The sequence below is a fragment of the Hoplias malabaricus genome, chromosome 14, assembly GCF_029633855.1.
Source record: "Hoplias malabaricus isolate fHopMal1 chromosome 14, fHopMal1.hap1, whole genome shotgun sequence".
NCBI classification, from domain to species: domain Eukaryota; kingdom Metazoa; phylum Chordata; class Actinopteri; order Characiformes; family Erythrinidae; genus Hoplias; species Hoplias malabaricus.
Genome location: NC_089813.1, coordinates 23771869 through 23790653, shown reverse-complemented (window position 1 = coordinate 23790653; position 18785 = coordinate 23771869). Strand labels below are relative to the sequence as shown.

The following is an 18785-nucleotide window of genomic DNA, read 5'->3' as shown; positions in this document are numbered from 1 at the left end:
TCCTCTTTAGAGACACAGAGAGTTCTATTTGAGCAGTAGTAGCAGATCAACAATGAAAGCCCAGGCTGTGTACAACCATTATAAAGAATTAGAACAACAGGTAGTTATGGCTGCCAGGACTTGGGATATTTGGCTTGAGAAGAGTTGTTCATAAACATAGAAAACTTACACAAAAACTGAAGTTATCAAGGCTCTCATTGCTTGTGGTTATTAATTGATTTTTCCAGCCCAAAAAATGGAAAGATTATATTTATAAAAATAAATAAAACATAATGTTATAAATGTAATACTTTCATAGTGTTCAGCTTAATACTCAGGTCCCATTTTTCCCAAGAACATCCTGCTATTAAGATCGGTTCAACGGGGAGATAAAGTGTTCAATGTGATTCTTTACAATGTTCTTTGTTCTAAGATGCTTTTTTTCACCCACAACACATAATCAGAAGAGAATCTTTTAAGAATGGCTCAAAATTAAAGTTAGAAAATATGTAGATTTCTGGGGGTAGTTGAAACAGATGGAAGTCATAGGCACTACAATTCTTGCACATGCTGTCACAACTTGTGACCACTCTTCTAACTTTATTAAAGTTTATTCCTGGGACCATTTGAGTTACTGACCTGGCTGGGTGGACATTTATAGCACTACACAAAAAACATGAAAATATTTTGTATTAATATTTGTGTAACTCTTTCCTACACTGGAGTTTAATTGTTTGTGGTTGTTGTCCAATACCCACTGCTGCCTTAAAGCTTTCCTCCTATTGTCTTTTGGCCAGCGTGCCCCAAGAAACCTACCCTGAACAATCCCAGAAGATTTGTGCGTGTTTTTGAGTGATACACTGTTTGTGTGTGTGTTAGTACTGTGTTTTGTTTTTGAGGTTTAGGCCATGACTCTTGCTGTGCACTCAGTTTGTGGTGTAGTTGCAAAACAGATTGCTGATTGACCTGCTCGGGAAACGTTATCTCTTCAGTGTCAGGCGTTTTAAGAATTTGAGCCTAAAGCACATCCTGTGTATGGGCAACCCATGATCTCACATTTATCTACCGTAACCATCAAAACCCTAAATTAAAGGGTGCTTTACAGTGTTTGCCTGTGTGTGTGTGTCCCCTTTCATAAATGAGTGCTGTTTATTTGGCTTCACATGCACAGTGACTGCAACCTGGCACTAGGCCACTTGCTCACAATTATCACTCATGGTAAAAACAATAAATACTCATTACTGCAACACACACCCTCCCAGTCCCTGCAACGTGATCCTCAGGGCTGCAATTTAACCTGCTTGATAATGGCTGTATATTCAAAGCAACTTTGTGTTTATTTCATGTATGAAGGTGCTCATATTTGGATAGTGCAGATTTTTTGGTAGTAATATATATCCATAAAGTCCTAGATCTCTTACATTAATATAGCACACTAACTTGGTTGGACCTTGGGATGTCTTGTAAAGTGAAACTTTTTCTACACCTTACATTCAGAGTGTCTCAAATATGTGTCTGTTGACCTTTTATGATCAGATTTTAAGATTTACTACGTCTGATACATTGCACAATATGCTCTTGGGAGTATTTTACTCTTTAGACAAAAATATGTCAAATAGGCAGTTATCATGTTTTAATAGTCTTGCTGAAGCTCATTAACTTTCACACTGTATGTTGTATATTTGTATATGAGTGAAATTATAGCCCTTTCATTCAAGTAAATCTTTTATTTGTCACTTGAATAACTTTTATACCAATTATCACATCCAGGCCCTCTTGCCATACTTGTCTGCCTCAGATCACATAGACCCCTTTTACACATGCATGGTAGCAAAGAAATCTTGTGGAGTTTACCGTAGGAGTTGTATATGTGAAGGCAAAGACCCGCAGCATTCATCCCAGACGTTACCCAGACTTTATTCCACAGCCTACATTATAGAGACTTAGGGTGAAGTCAGACTCAGCACATGTCAGAACCCAGCCACAAATGTTCAGGAATGTTTCCTGCATGAGATGCACAGGTGCCACCCTAGGCCAAATCATGTAGGACATTACCTGCAGCGAGACACAAAAAACCTAACACAGTGTGCAGCATGTGACTACTCCAGGACATCTCCGGATCTGATGTTCCTGAGTTTTTGTAGAAGTTCAGAAGTTCATATGTGAAAGAGGCATGAGAGTGGCAGCACTGGTGTTCACATATTTCCCTCCACAAAAGCCTAGCAATAGGCAAAAGTACTGCTGCTTTAATATATTTGATATTATTTGTTTACAGTCTCATTATTTGATGTGTTCCTATGAATTCTAAGGCATCTGCTTCTTTAGCTTAAATAGCCTTTTGGAAAGAAAGGGAAAGGTCCCGGGCCTCCAAATTGGCATGTTATAATTGTGATAGGAATATTTGATGTTAACAGTTTAATAATAATAATATTAACTTTATGCAACCACTAAAGAACAAGCGTTAAGCAGTGTATTTTTTGGGAGTGGTTCTACATGTTTACAAGCTAAAAACATTTAAAATAAAGGGAATGTCTACAATTGTAGGGAACTGAAGTTCTCTCTGGTTTGTTTATGTTCAAAAGCTCTGCACATTTTGAGGTGGAATGGTATGTTTGAGGAAAACATTTATTCTGGTTTGTATGTGGCTAAACTTTAACTTTTTTAAATTTTACTCACTGTTTGAACTACCACATAAAGTCATTTGTAATTCATTTGTTCTTTAGTTTTGTAGTAATTTTGGTCTGTGTACTTTAATGTTAGGCGTCTCCAGAATTTGAAGATAATTCCACCTTGGAGAGGAAACATGTTCAGAATTTTTTCAGAAATAAAGTGTTTTTTTATTTATTTATTATTAATTATTTTTTACTACAGTTGCATTTAAGTGCTAGCTAGCAAATAATTTACCATTCCTTCGCACTGCACTGTAAAGTTCTATAAAGTTCCGTGCTTTCTTTTTATTTATTTATTTGCCGCAAATTCATGTTTTGCTTGGTGAGATGTAATGATTTTGAAATTGCAATATGATTAAATGCAGTTTAAATAAATATGATCAACAGAACAAAACACCACCATAATAAATAAACTCCTTATTATTCAAACTTGTTTGGCCAACTCAAACTAGGTCACTCCTTAGCCCCATGTTTAAACAGGGACTAACAACCGACTAAATTCTTTATTCATAGAATTTTTAATGCTTGTGTTAAAACTTTCTATAGCAACACCTCATTTAAGGCTTTCTAATGTTTTATATATATATATATATATATATATATATATATATATATATATATATATATATACTTTTAATATGTTATGTAAGCCTTGTCTTGCAGCTCCTTGTGCACACACACACGCACGGTCATCTCTGATTGGAATTTGCCAATGTGAGCTTTTTGCAGCACCCTGCTGCCTGTAAGACGCCAGATTAACACAACCTTGATACATGCTGTTACACACTCATACACTGCCAAGTAATTGGTCAGTCCTGTGGAGTTTGTCTGTGGCTTACATAAATCTTTTGGATGTTTTTGTGTAAATGAAAGCCTCTGGAACCTCCAAGTATTCAGTGGTCAAGTTCAGAGCAAGTAGATGAAGGTGTAAAACTTAAAAATTTGTGTTTGTGACTGCCTGCTATGGAATGCTGAAATTTGTTTTTTGGCTTTCGCTAGATTGTGAGATTTTCTAACAACTCTTAACTGGGTGGTTTGACTTTTCTCAACCTCGGTCACTCCAAGATGCCTTTTCACACATTCATTATTTTTTCCTCCACATTGTTGACTTCATTTCTTGTTCAGAGAATGTTTCAACTTCCAAGTATTGTTCTAAGGCCTGGCAAGCCATGCTTCAATAAATACTGTACATTTCATCTGCTTGGTAAACAAAATGTGTTTGTAAGAGAGTTTTTTTTTTTCAGATTCAGCGACTTAGCATAACTACATTGTATGTTTTTGGGGCAGTAAGCTCATGTTGCAACTTGTCAGAGTGTGAAATGGCTATTTTGCACTCCATGGTGAAATCTCTGTTTGTACAATAATAATGGGGTTGTGGTTTAAGACCTGTATTTATGTTCTTGTGTATGAAGGTTAAATATAGATGTCTCTACACAGTATGAAGCTCCTGTTTTGCTCAGGAAAATGCATTGGGCCAAGAATAGAGTGCCGTTCACAATTACTGTTAATTATGAGACAGTATTGATGATTACACATACCACAGGTGTTGGCGTGAGTTTTGCAGTTAGAGAATTACTTTCAGAGGTTAAATAAATGCAGCTGCATGTGAACAGTAGTACCTATCTTTAATACATGCAATATTTACTATACCTTAAGTGTGTGCAAGGCTCAAACACCACAACCGACAGCAGAAAGTGGTTCCCAAAGTGGTTCTGCAGTGTCTTCCCACTCCCGTGTGTTTTTTTTTTTTTTTTGGTTTTTCTAACAGTGCTCAAACATACCACTTTTCTTTTGCCTTACTGCACCCCCACTTGCAATAGCTCCATGCCATCCACTTTGGAAAACACTGCTTTTTTTCCACTTTGAAGTTCATTTTTTTCTTTCTTGTTTCTGTTATATTTAATCAGTATTTTTATTTCTGTTTACTCACTTTTTATTTATACAACTTAAACTTGACTTTACTTATGCTCTGATATAAATGCAGGTCCATTGCTGGGATTAGAGATAATCAAAGTATGAGGGACAGTTTTGTGCTCATTATTATGTAAAGCAACAGGTGCCATTCTGAACAGTATTGTTTAGACAGGGTAAGAGTGGTGCTGTAATGCTTGATCCTTGCAGGTATAATATTTTAAGATTAAAAAAAAATTTAAGATTAAAAAAGAAATGTTATTTTATGGATATACAGATGCTTAATCAGGTATATTAAAAGGTTGTTAGTCTAATAAAGTCTGGTTAAGACCAAATACTGTTACATTATAAAATGAATCCTTTTTTCATTTTCATTTTTTTCCACCTCATCATTTAGAATGCTTTTCTGAAGAGCATCTAGTCTCTCACGCCCTGTCTGTAGAGCTGCTGTAGCCTTTGTCCCTTGGAACCTCCATCATATCTGCCTCTTGACACGGTTCCCACACCTCGAGTTTTCCTCTTGGTACTTGCACTCTTTCCAGCTCGGCAAACACACGGTCGCAACTCATAACGCGTCCTTTCATAAACAAATCACGGCCAGAACCTGTGAGGCTCACTTCCCTTTTCAATTTGCAGCAGTGGAGAGACTCCTGTGCCATTGTTCTAGGCCCGACTCCAGGTGTACATGGCCAACTCAAACACATTCTGCCCTGAAGAGGCTGCCTTTAGGCCTACATTTGGTGCATTTTTTTTCACATCCTGGAAGTAAACAGTACAGTAACTGTATGCTAGAAGTTTAACAATGACCCTTTTTTTTTTTTTTTTACACACAGTGGCATTTTTGCTATTAATTTTCTATTTAAACCATGGTCAGTTTGTTGGTTTTGGGCAGTTGGGGAACACAGCATCAAAAGGGAAAGGGAAGAATTTCTTAACTTTAGTTGTACCTGTTCTAGATAGTTTGTCCTGTCTCTGAATATCGTAGTCTAATTAGTGTCAGGTTTTGTTCTGTACAGTATGGTTAACAATTGCCCAGATTGCTCTGATAGAGACTCATATTTAGACATTTTAAGAGAAATGCATAATGGAACTGTAGAGGGTGCAGTAAATGCAGGAAGTGACGTTATTCTTATGGCTGATCGTTGTATGTCATTTTGGTTTGTGGTTGGGAATTCTTGTTTGTGTTGTTCTATGTTTTCAGTTTGTATTTTCTACGTTCTACGATTATCTTTTGCTAACTTTGCTTCTGTTTTTTTATATTCAAATATGGATTTGTTGTATGTATGGATTGGATTTTCTCAATTGTGCCAATTTCAAAAGTTGGAAAAAATTTTTTCCTTTGGTCTTGATGTGTTTGTTCAGGTGATGGATATTTCAGACATTTTCATTAATGACACGTTTGCTTTGATACAGATGCCTGAATAACTTTTAAAATGCTATCAGAAAGTGGCTGTTTTTTCAAATCTCATTGACAGTTGTTCCAATAATCATCAAATGAAAGCATTTCTCAAGCTGCTCGGCTGAAGGAGAGTTTATTTGGGGAGTTTATTCTGAAGTGAATTATCCTTGGCCATCTCGGCTTTGGCTGTGGACTTCTGTCTTAGCACGTCTTCCTGTCGCTGGCTGGCACTGGGGCACATTATGTTTTCTCCTCTGTTGTATGTTTCTTTTTCCTTCCATTGTGAAGTAAAGGGTTTAGTTTTTTTCTCTTTTTGTTTTTATACCAGTGTTTTCCCAATGCTTCATGATCTTACTACTGTACGAGCCTGCCCTAAACATAAGGACATGCCACTCCCTCTCTATTTCTCTTGCTTTCTCTCTTGCTCATTCTCACATTCCCCTTCCCTTCATGTTGCACACGTGCTAGCTCTCTCTCGCACTCTTGCACTCTCGCTTGCTCGACATGTCCACAGTCACGCTTTATCTCAGATGACCAAGGTCTGTTTGTTTGCAGTTGGACCACGCAACAATGACACCCACACGAACATTCATACACACTCAGTCCCGTCCAGTCCTATCTCACCACTGCTCCACACTGTGAAAACAAGCCTAGTCATAACAGGAGGGGGTTCTATAAAGCCAGGGGAGTGGGCGCTTCTGCCCTTTTGAATCACTGTCCCTGCTGAGATTACATGAAAGTGCTCAGAATGTCAGGAAAAGTCTGCTAGCCGCGTTTTTTGGCTGGCTTTCCCCAAATGGTATTGTGAACATGCCTCTTATGTAAACAGCTTTGATGTTAGAATAATAAATTCTCATGTCTGTTCCTCCACAGGTGTGTCTGAACTGCAGGGGGTTTTATTCTGAAAGGTCCTTGATTAAATATAGTCCCTGAGGCAGACATGACTTGTTCCAGGCATTAGGGGCATATTACACTAGACGATTTCTTCTCTTTGTTCATCAGCTAGTCTCAGCTGGTCTGCTTGTACACACAAGGTTGTGTAGTTGCACACTTCACTATAATCCAAGTGAGTCATTTTCAGGTTTTGGAAACATGAGGTCATGAGTTCAGCTCTACAGCTCCCTTGATTTGCAAGAAGCCACAAGAGATGACCCTTTTGTTCAGTCTTTGGACAACACTGACAGATCAGGTCTTTTGACTGACTTTGTCATCTTGCTCCACTCAGCACTGATTGCTGCACATCACCCTCTTTAACCTCAAGGGTGTGGATGCATGTTCATTTTGTGATTTATTCTTTTCCTGCATTAGACATCAAAGAACGTTATCAGAAACATTACAGAAAATGTTCAGATGTGGCTAAGTTCCAATTAAATGAATATATCACATGTACCTTTTTAGTCAAACCCAGTTTTTGATTTCTTTGAAATAACACTTTTCTGAAGCTTTTAATAAAGAGGATTGTGGTTAATTCCTATGAGCTGCTTAAGCTACATTTTTACTTTTACTACACAGCAGGTAAAAGTAGTTTTTCCTCTTCACACTGCCTGTATAATGTGACTTAGATCTGACTTCACTCTGAACAAATCACCTCCCTTAACAGACCCAAATGTGCAAAGGGAAGTGCTTCAGGCTCGCTGACCAAAAGGAAAGATCCATCTCTTCCATCCAAAGCACTTTGTTTTTTGAATGAAATAGAACTAGACTGGAGTTTTATTTGACATTACTGTGTCGCAAAAACACCTTTTTTTCTTTCCAAATGTGAAAAGCAGCATATAAACTAAAAATTTAAGAGAATAATAAAAACATAAAATGATGATGCTGGGTCTCACAGCTGAATAAAAATTATTCATACCAATTTCCACAAATTGTATTTTCTCAAATGAGTGACAAAAATCTTGATTAAGAAGTTTCACAAGATTTTAGTTTCCTGCTGTTTTTATAAAACAAAAATGCTTTACCACACCATTTTCATGTCCTAAACACCTCAAAATAGAATGAAAATGCTTTGGATTTGGTCCATGTATCATTCTCAGTGGCCATCGAGTGAAATAAAAGTCACATGATTTCCGAGCTGGCTGTTCACATCGATACATATCCAATCTGTGGCAGTGGCCCAAATCTGATTTTAAAAGTCAAGTTCAATGTGATTTTTGCTGTTCTTACAGCCACATAAGCAACACACCTGTGTCATATATGAAGAAATGGTTTCGATTTAGGCCACTGTTACCTGCTGTGTGAACATAGCCATTGTGTTTGTATTAAGATTCTTCCAGGATTTTTTCTATGAACATTTTTGTAAATCTGACCCCGGGCTTATATCACCACAACTGTGAAAAATTCTGAGGTTTTATCAGCATGACCTTAGCTAACAGTTTACTCTAGCAGATGTGATAAAGAAGTCAGTTGTTGTAGTCTATTGTACAGTGAAATCATGATTACTTGTCTCAATTGAAATTCTATGTCCTGTATGTTTCTAATTTTTTTTTCTGCTATGTTCAGATCCTGGATGAGATCAGTGAGCATGGCATCCGCATTTACCAACTTCCTGATGCAGACTCGGATGAGGATGAAGAGTTTAAAGAGCAGACTCGTGTCCTAAAGGTTAGAGGTCTTATTTCTCTAAAAGATAAAATATTAACCTCAACATTATGATGCAAGTGTATATGAACTGTTTGAATACTCTGAGCTATATCTTCTCAGGCCAGCATTCCATTTGCAGTGATTGGCTCCAACCAGCTGATTGAGGTAAAAGGGAAAAAGATTCGAGGACGCCTTTATCCGTGGGGTGTGGTGGAAGTGGAGAACCCTGAACACAACGACTTCCTGAAACTCCGCACCATGCTGGTGTGAGTACACAAACTGCTTTAGATTTACTTATTTTTCCAAAATTCACTTCTGTTCTGCTTAATCAGTCCTCATGTTTTTGTGTTGGTGCTGTATTGCCCCCTGCTGGCCTGCTGGACATGTTTGCATGATTCTCAAAACTCTGGAGGGATGAACTTTTATTCCACAGTGAAGAGATTGATATTCTCTATTGCCTGGTGCCATTAGTCACAGATTTTTAAACCTTTGGCCACTACCAATGTAGAGCCTTTTCCCAGAGTGGCCTCTTGCCTTTAAATAACAAATATAATACAATTTAGTGCAATATCCTGAGCATATTTGGTGGAACTGAGACATGGAACTGAGTGCATTTAATTAGATTCTGTCAGAATTAGCCACATAGCACCATAATGTGGCTAAACGAATTCAATTAGAACTCGTTCTGTGGCAAATAGCAAAATCTGTACATTTGGTCCATACAGCTTTATTTTTTTTTTGTTTGTTTGTTTGTTTTTTCCTTTGAATTAATTGTAAATAGAAATATATTATTTTAAACATATTCATATATGCTTTGCCCCTAATTCCTATTTTGTTTTTGGCAACAATTTTCATTGGTTTAGCGGCCCAAGTGTATACATCACGTTTTATATCTGTCTACGACATGTAAATGAAAGAGATTTCCAAGGTTATTTTCTTAAGTGTTTTATTTAAGTGTTTGTTCAGGTCATGGATATTTCAGACATTTTCATTAATGATATTTACTTTGATACTGATGTTTGAATAATTTTTTATAACTTCTTTCAAAAAAAGCTATCAGAAAATTGGTGTTTTTATAATCAAGTGTGAGACATGTGTGAACTGCTGAAATTTACTGGTTGCTAAATGTAATTCAGACAGACTCTCAGTCCTAACTGGATTTTCATTATTTTTTCTATAGTTGTTAAAATATAGCTGTGCATTTTTGTAGAACCCACATGCAGGATCTACAGGAGGTGACGCAGGACCTACACTATGAAAACTTCCGTTCAGAGAGACTGAAGAGAGCTGGCAGGTAAGATTAAAGTTTGCACAAAACCTCCTTTAAACCAGGACTGCAGAGTATATTGTTTCAGCTTTGTCATTGTGTTAGTAACATAGCAGGGCATTACGGTTTGATGATTTAAGAATTGCTTGCTGGCCAGGACACAATTGCAGGGGTCAGCCACACTGAGAAACTTTCTGAAACCAGACCTCTTGACCAGACTCGGTAGTAGCAGATCTTAGCAATATAGTACACTATGGCATGGTTTATGCCCTTGTACACTTTGAATGTTTAGTAATAGGATATTAATGCTGAGTACCTCACTATCCTGGACATGTAAGATATGGCTGAAGATTTATTGCAGACTCTATATGGTGGAAACAGCTAAGATGATTAAGGGAAACTGTGTTTAAGAGCCAGGGCAGGAGCACTTTTGTGGTTTGTTCATAAAACCAAGCCATGTGTACCTGTTTCCTGACAGTTCACATTAAATAAATTTATGTGAAACTCTCAACCTTTTATCTGCTGCTACTTTATGCCCCAGGCCTGCAGAACGTACAGTGTCAAGTAAGAAAAAAATTGTGCATGTGTCTGATACGCAGGCTCTGCCTACATTGTTATTTGACTACCTAATTTCTCTCTCAAATATGTCTTCAGAAGAGTAGTCACAGCAATCACTTGCTCAATGCTTCATTGTTTCCAGACACAGCTATTTAAGATATTTGGTGAAACTTCCTCTATTTTGTCACCAGCACAGTGCATATTGCATAATTCAAACATTGCAATGTCAGAATCTTCTCGATATTTTGCAGCCTTACTCTAAAGCCTCTACTCAGGGTGTTATTTCTGTGGCTTGATGAGACTCTTGCACCTACTTTCACAAACTTTAATTTCTGCCATTTCAGCAAGCTCCCATTCTTTTCTTTTCTGAAAATCAAGAAAAATATGTTCTCAGAGTGACCACAGAATGTAATGTATTTTTATGTGACTCTTGCAGAACGGTTGAGGATGAAGTGATGGACAAAGATCAGATCTTGATGGAGAAGGAGGCTGAAGTAAGACATCTTCAAATATTTTTATTCCATGGACTCTGTTTGTGTTAGAAATATGACTACCATCACCATCAATGATCTTGCAACTGAAATATCTATAGATTTTATTGCCATTAAATGCACTCTCTCACCCCATACATCACATGAATGTGTTTTGGTGCTGGAGCCAAAACGGGGTTATTGTGTGAATTAACAACTGCATCCTCTAGACGTGATCTTTTTGTTGTTCTTTGACTTGGTGGGACATATAACTGAAGCAGACATGGTCCTACAACACAATCAGAACAACTGGCAAACGTTTCTGCACAGGACATGATATCATCTTCCTGTTAGATAGGCTAGTTTACCCATTTTAATGGTGGGAATTCTTAATTCCCCTGAACTCTTGTGTAGTGGGGAGTGTCTGTGTGTATTCTTGAAGGCGGTAATGTGTTTGCTTGTCATTTTAATATGTTTTCTGCAGGATGTATAGTCAAAATTCTGGTTGTCTGCGATTTGTTTTTAGGAGACCCCAGTTAGCTGTGTTTGTCTTGGAATTTATGGTCAGTGCATGTCTCTGCGTAGCTGAAGTCTATTTTAATGACATGCTTTTGTAGGTCGTGAGTTAAAGGATCACATAGACAGACACGCACATGAATACGGAGCATGACACATTTTCTTCCAGATTTGGAAACCCCTTTTAATACCGTAGGAGATTACCCTGTGCGTCCAGACTGCATATTATGTCGGGAAAACATAATAAGCTGCTAGGTCTGGATAAGCTACAGAGTCTGATGGCAATGACCACAGTCCAGACAATGTCATGCCATGTCATTTGTAATGTTGGACATGAGTATTCCTGAGTCATCCCTTTATTTACCTCAGAAAATCCTGCAATGTGTTTTTTAAAAAGAAAAAAAAAAAACTCTTACTGTCACAATTCTGAACAAATGAGATTTAATATGGTATACTCCAGATTATTTTGATGGTTAATCAAGTATTCATAGTATTTAAAATGGCAAAACAATAATAATTAAAAAAAAAAAACCTGACTTAATAGCACACAAATATAATCTATGCTTTCTCCTCCCAAGATTCCAAAATGCCTGACAGGAAAAACACAAGTAATAAAACTTTAAAACTTTGAATCAGAAATAATGAAAAATGCTCCAGATTGAACACATTAAGGAGGACTTCTAAGCTAAGTGTGAGCACTTTTCTAGAACGATAGCTCGGATAGTGGGAGAGTAGGTGAAGTCTGACTGAATTTATTATCCTTGGATGGACTATGAAAAGGCTGCATAAATTTTCTCTTGTAAATATCCTTGCTGTGTAAAAACTGCAAGTTTATGTAGACAGATGTAGGGCATTCCTGTCAGTCCATCCATCGAGAGATTTATCATTATTTCAAAAGATGTGGACCAAGAAAAATATACATGTTTTTAGGCTGGTTGATTTAATTAAAATGGAACTGGGACACACACTGCCATTAATGCACCATTCTCCCTGTTCTTATAAAGCACCTAAAGCTGCTTAAGTGCTAAGAGCACTCCCTGGTGAATGATTTCATCCTGCTTCATGTGAATCAGTGAGAGTTACAAGCTTGGTGCATGTGGGGTATTTACATCTTAAAAAAAAATCTTTGTTGCCATAAATGAAGATGTAAAACGGCCCAGTAAGACAAAATGACCACTAAATAACACTCTCTCTATCCCTCCTCTCTTTTCCTCCACAGCTAAGACGTATGCAGGAGATGATTGCCCGAATGCAGGCTCAAATGAGGATGAAGCCTGGAGACGACTGAGAGAGATAATGCGTGTTTGTGTGTGTGTGTGTGTGTCCCTGTCTGTGTGATTATTGTACCAGGAGCGCCATCATTCAGTCACTGCAATCCTTTACTGTTTACCTTAATCTGAGTTCTTCCAAGTTTTACTACGGTTAATATATTGGCCCTATATATTTTGGTCCATCCCAAGTAGAATTATTTCCACTTATGACTCCATGCTCCCGGTTGACTGAACTAACCAGATCTTTTTAAATGCCTGTCTGTATACTATGTACAGAGGTATCTTCATGTGTTTATATCTATCATTTCTAAAGTGCATGGAACAGTTTTATATTGCAAACAATATGTCAAGGCATATTATATGGAAGCGATATAGTACATATCAGTCAAATGCACCCTTTTGAGTGCTTTGCAGGTGTTCTCCATGGCCACAGTGCCTAGCTTTTCTGTGCAGCTCAATCTGTTTTTTTTTTTTGTTGTTGTTGTTTTTTTTTAAACCAGTGGTTCTTGTTTGACAAATGGGCACTGAGAAAGCAGTGACTGTAGGCTGCTGTATACACAAAGAGAGAGAGTTTACAACATGTTTATGTTCAGATGATAAGAGAATACAGGTTGCTTCAGAGACATTGTTGTAGTGTCATAGTTGTAGTGGGTTCATTTAGGTTCCTGTAGTGAAATACTATCCTGTGCATTGCTATACATACTTTATGTATGAGATAATAACACAAGCAGAGAAAGCATTGATAGCTTATGTTATAATCACTAAACAAATTAAATATGAATTGTGCTTAGGCCTACACTATACGTCTGCTTGTATGCCGACACCTGTTTATACTACATTATTTTCTGGTATGAGGGTATTTAATAAGTAATTTATCAACCCTTTATTACAGTAAATGCTAGCTTCTCTAATCCTGGAAAGACTTGACACTAGATGTTGGAATACAGCTGAAGATTTCATTGCATTCTGCCACAACCTGTGATTCTGATGTTGAGTAGAGTGGATCTCATGCCATGCCAACTCATCCTAGTAATCCATCATGCCAGAGAACACAGTTCCACTTGTAGTTGCTCTACATCACAAGGCTGCTAGGCTTTAACACCCTATAGAAAGGAGGCGTTTGGAGACCGCATATAATGGACATTTCATGTTTTTGGAGAAGTTCTTGGACCATGCAGCTTATGGCCTGTAATATAATGTGACTGCCAATAGAGGGTGGTAGACTCATTTAAAATCAAGTGCAGAAGAGAACGAGAGAAACTAATCTAGCATTACTCAGCTTGGATTTTTGTTAATGAAAGTTACCAGGGGCTGTTTCTTGGAGATGGAATGTATCTTGACGGTGATATTTTTGATGAAATAATATTTATGGTGGTTATATTGTAAGGAAATATTTGTGCTAATTGTGCTATGCTTTGAACAAAAGTGTTGGTGTGCTGAAAAACACCCTCCGTTTTGAAGCCATGCTCCATGTCTCAAATGTCTTATTTTTTTATTTATTTTTTTTTTTAAAACAAGGAAACCTTAGATTCTGGTACAACTTCTCTTTTTTCATTACTTTCTGTTGTGCATGGAGTGTGTCACTTTATTTTTCCTATATCTTTTCTAAATTTCCTTAATATTCTATTGTAATCTGCATATGCTGTAGTGCATAATTTAACTAAGGAGTTTTTTTTTTTTGCAGCTTAGATCTGTTGGTTTTACTTTTTTTCTTTCATTATTTTTTCCTTCTTTATTGTTAAACACTGTGTATTAGGATTCACATAAAGTCTGTCACAAAAATGGGCAGGTCTGTATGGCTCAAGGCTGGAAATCATCCCTGCCGTGCAACATCCTGCACTACATCACTGTAGTATTTAGCCATACATAAACATACTGATTTTGTTTTGTAATTATTGTAGCTCTGCCTTGTTATTTTGACTTGGCCACCTCCTGTTTTTGGATGAACTTTTTGTTTTTTATTTTATTTTGTTTTGCATGTCCACGGTACAGTACAACTCACTACTCTGTAAGATGCTTACAATCTTTTTCTATTTTTACTTATTTTGAGAAATAAATCTTCTAAAACTTCTGTCAAGTTTATGCTGTTTTCAGTGCATATCTCTTAATAAATAATACTTTTTTTTATTCCTACAGGGACTATTCCACTGTGGCTGATTAATGACTATTATTAAGACAGTGGTTCTCCAAATTTTAGATCAAGTACCATCCATTATTAGTGCAATAGCTCCAATTGCCACCTATAAGTCACATCATGGAAGCAAATACACACAAAAACACATACACACTTGTACACAGTAGGCATACATATGCAGTGACCACTTAACCATGTGAGTGAAATGGGATGAGCCTGGCCATAGAATGTCAGACATGAAATCATTGTCATTAAATCATTAAAGCATAAATTGTGCTTTAAACGCAGATCTGGCATCAGCATCCATATTTTTATTGTACTTGTAATCTATTTTGCAAGGGTGACCAAAATTCTTTGGCAATTGTGAGGCTTACCGGTTTTGCAGTCTGCAAGCTAGCATCGTAGAATGATTTTGGGCTTTTGAAACTCGTGACAGTATTTCTTTTATTTTATTTTTCAAAACCCAGTAATTACATTTAAACAGAATTATGAAAAATCTGAATTAGGAACAACATGAATTCATTTTTGACTTCTTTCTCACAGACCATGCAGAAATAAACTTTTTTTACATCTGTACAAATCTGTAGGTTTTGTAAGGAACCACTGGGTGCTCTTTGAGGAGGTTATAGACTTGGGTATGATTAATTATAACGACTAACCCAACAATGTTCACTTTCTGATCCAAGGAGTGCTGTTGAAAGTGTGGGACCATCCTCAGCACAGCAGTGACACTGACATGGTATTTGTGGTAGTATGTGGCTCAGCAATGTCACTGGAAACACTTGCTGGGTCAACTAATGACATTTTCACAAAAATAATATATTTGATAATACTATGTTGGAATAATTTATTTATCTATTACACACACTCAGGTACAATTGGGGTACATTTATTGTTCACTAAAAGTTCAAACAGTGTAAATGTACCTTCAAAGGCACAACAGTAGTTTCAGTCCAGTTCTGTTCCTTAAAGGTACATTGCATTGTTTCCAGAATTAATCTGTAATTTTTCATTATAGAACTGTGTAAAATAAAAGAACATAATATAAGTTGTGGAATAATACAACTGTAAATTCTGCCATTATAGTAGAATATGATGCAATTATGTTCCCTAACTAAAGGTTTAGTTTAGTTACAGGATATTTATCCTCTTATATTGTAGAAAATAAACAAGATGGCACAAAACAGTTTTAGTTGATTAGCTTGGTATTCTGGCCATGGTGGTAGGTGGATTGGCTATGCAAAATTGTCCATGTGCGCCCCCCACGTTTTTCTTCTATGGTCCACACCTATGCTGTTTGTACATCAAGATAAAGTGAGCATGTGGTGCCTTTTGATGGACTCGAGTCCAGTCCAGGGTTTGTTACTGTTTTGTGCCTAGTGATTCTTTGTAAGCTCTGGACCCACTTTGACCCTGACCTTCCATTTTTAAACATGCGTCAGAATTTATTTTAGAAATGCATGTTGAAACATGCATGCGCGAGTAGGATCGGTTAATTCAGCGCCATTTCACAGAGAGAACTTAATGTGGCGCCACTACACCGTCTGTTGTTAGTTCTGCCATATTTCACATCCCAGTTCGTGAACTAAATTTGAAACCATCATTTCCCTGGACAAGTACTCTTTTTGGGACCTAAAAAATGTGTGTCAGAGACTTGAGAGCTGAATTGGGACACGCTCGTGTCGCTTCATCGCTGTAGGTCCACCATCCACCGTGGTGAGCAGCTCAGTGTATTTGGTGTATTATAGTGTATTTTTGCATGATTTAAAGTGAATTTACCAGGTACTTACAGTGTACCTTCCCATAACTTCTTTATATACATCAGTAAATCTAAGACACTTAGATAGCTACCAGCCCGCGTTTTAACGTGTGCTTCCTTGGTACTTACAGTGCATCTCCTCGCTTTTTTTATAGTGTACCTTCAGCCTTTCCGTGTGGGAAGTAGGCCTGTTCCCCATCTTTATAACACCGTGTTTAGAGAAGGTATGGCGTGGCTCCTTAATTTTAGGCCTGAAAATGTATTATATGTTCTAATTGTCGACATTAAAATTTTGTTTTATATTTTTTAAATATGTTAACTCTTACTCGCGATTGAGTCCGAGGTGAGTTAAGGTGTCATTTAAGGTGGAATGTAAATTATGAAGTGAGATTACAGGTACTGATTGTTCATAGAACATTGTTTTGTGTTTTTTGTTGAATATAATTATCTTAAATTGGTAATTGTTGACATTGTTTAATCGTTTTTGGACGCTTTGTGTAGACAAAAATGCTCCACATTACTCTGATGTGTGGGTGTCTTCAATCCAATGGCAGAGCAAATGTTGAACAACACAACACAGAAGTAAAGCTCACTCCCTGTAGTTTTTGTTTATTTACATAGTAAAACCGGATAACAGTTGTCCACTACGTAATCCAGCCCCCTTCCTGTAGTTTCGCTGTAGTTAAGGTGTAAGAAGCAACGAACTGAGGAACTACATCCAGCCTGCTCCCCATTGTTTCCCTGTATTATCTAATGGTGTAAGGATATATATATATATATATATATATATATATATATATATATATATATATGCATGCCTGCGTTCAGTTTTTTGTCTTTGGATGACAAGCCTTCCATAGCTGTGCACTTCAGAGGTAACTTATTTCTACTCATCCTGACTGAACTACTCAACTGAACCTACAGACCTGGGAGAAAATGATTAGAAGCATAATAAGCCCCTGGAATGTGAGTGAAACTTGCCCGCTGAATAAAAGCATAAAAATTTCCCAATTGTTAAAGTACCAGCAGAAACAGGTAAGTATTTTATACTGCTTCATATTCTTAATCTGTTTGTTATGAGAAGGTACACTGTAAGTACCAGGTAAATCCCTCTTTAAAACTTTGAGAAGATGCATTACGTGTCAGGGATGTACTCGTAAAAACGCCGACTGGTAAGTATTTTAGATGCACTGAATTGTAAGGGAGTTATGGGAAGATACATCATCCATGTAGATTTCAAATGACTCCCAAGTCTTCAAGAACAGCAACATGTATTGTAACTCTTTTTTGTGAAAATGGATGTGTACAAATGGGACTGTACAAATTTGAGCTACATGAGGTGTGTCAGGAAAACACCATTGCTGTCAACAAACAACATTGGAGCACTTTCTGGGTACGCATGTGCACAGCGGTGGTTATGGACTCTGGAAGGAATGTTTTGCGTTTCCAGATCTGAGTGTCTGATCATTTTTGCAACTTGAATAACCATTTTCAATTCTCAGGTCAGGACTCTTTGCTGCATGGTTAGGGATCTCATGAAAAAATGTGCCAGGAGCACACCCTGGAGGGGGGCACCAGGCCATCACAGGGTGACACACACTCACGCCTATGGACACTTATGGACACTTATGGACACAAACCTCCAGGACCCTGGAGTTGTGTGACTGCGCCACTACCTGCTGTGCTACCCATCTTTATAAATAATGTAAATTGTTTTGTCAATTATGTAGGTGTAGGTTCCCCACAGGTTACAGTCAGGTTACAGGTTTGTAAAAGAAAGTGAGTTGCTAATTTAAATATCATCAAATCAAGTGAGCTTAATTGTCACATGACATTAAAACGGGTGTAAAGGTGAGTTAAAAATTTGTCCCTCACAGTAGTAAATAGAAGTTCAGGATATACACACATTAACATGATATCATAAAATTGTTACTGTTATTAACTATATAAGTTCAATTTAACTAATAGCCCCATATAATTAAATTCATGTCTGATTAGCCTAATTTACTGAACACCATATATTCATAACCATTAACAACTTGTCCTGACAAATATGATGGCCTTTTATGCATCACTCCAAGGAGAAATGACCAATGTGGTATCTGCATGTATATGTCTATGGTTGCTAGTATGTGTTTAAGCTCATTTAAAGCTTTAAATAAACTTGTGGTGAAAAGGAGATATGGTATAATCAAAGTGACTGAGAATAAAGGTACATTTTTCATTTTCACTTTTTTCGGTTTTACAGATTAATATAAGATTGGTTCATATT

General features: G+C 37.1%; 1 protein-coding gene across 1 annotated transcript in view; it reads left to right on the top strand.

Moving 5' to 3' along the window:
- The window catches only part of zgc:63587 (uncharacterized protein LOC393431 homolog), a 29414-nt gene extending 15287 nt beyond the window's left edge, over positions 1 to 14127 (top strand). The window contains exons 8-12 of the mRNA XM_066643567.1: positions 8458 to 8559; positions 8659 to 8804; positions 9749 to 9832; positions 10800 to 10857; positions 12569 to 14127. Coding sequence (XP_066499664.1) covers positions 8458 to 8559; positions 8659 to 8804; positions 9749 to 9832; positions 10800 to 10857; positions 12569 to 12637 — 459 coding nt within the window. The 3' untranslated portion in view covers positions 12638 to 14127. The remainder of the gene's footprint in view (positions 1 to 8457; positions 8560 to 8658; positions 8805 to 9748; positions 9833 to 10799; positions 10858 to 12568) is intronic.
- Positions 14128 to 18785: the final 4658 nt, after the last annotated feature.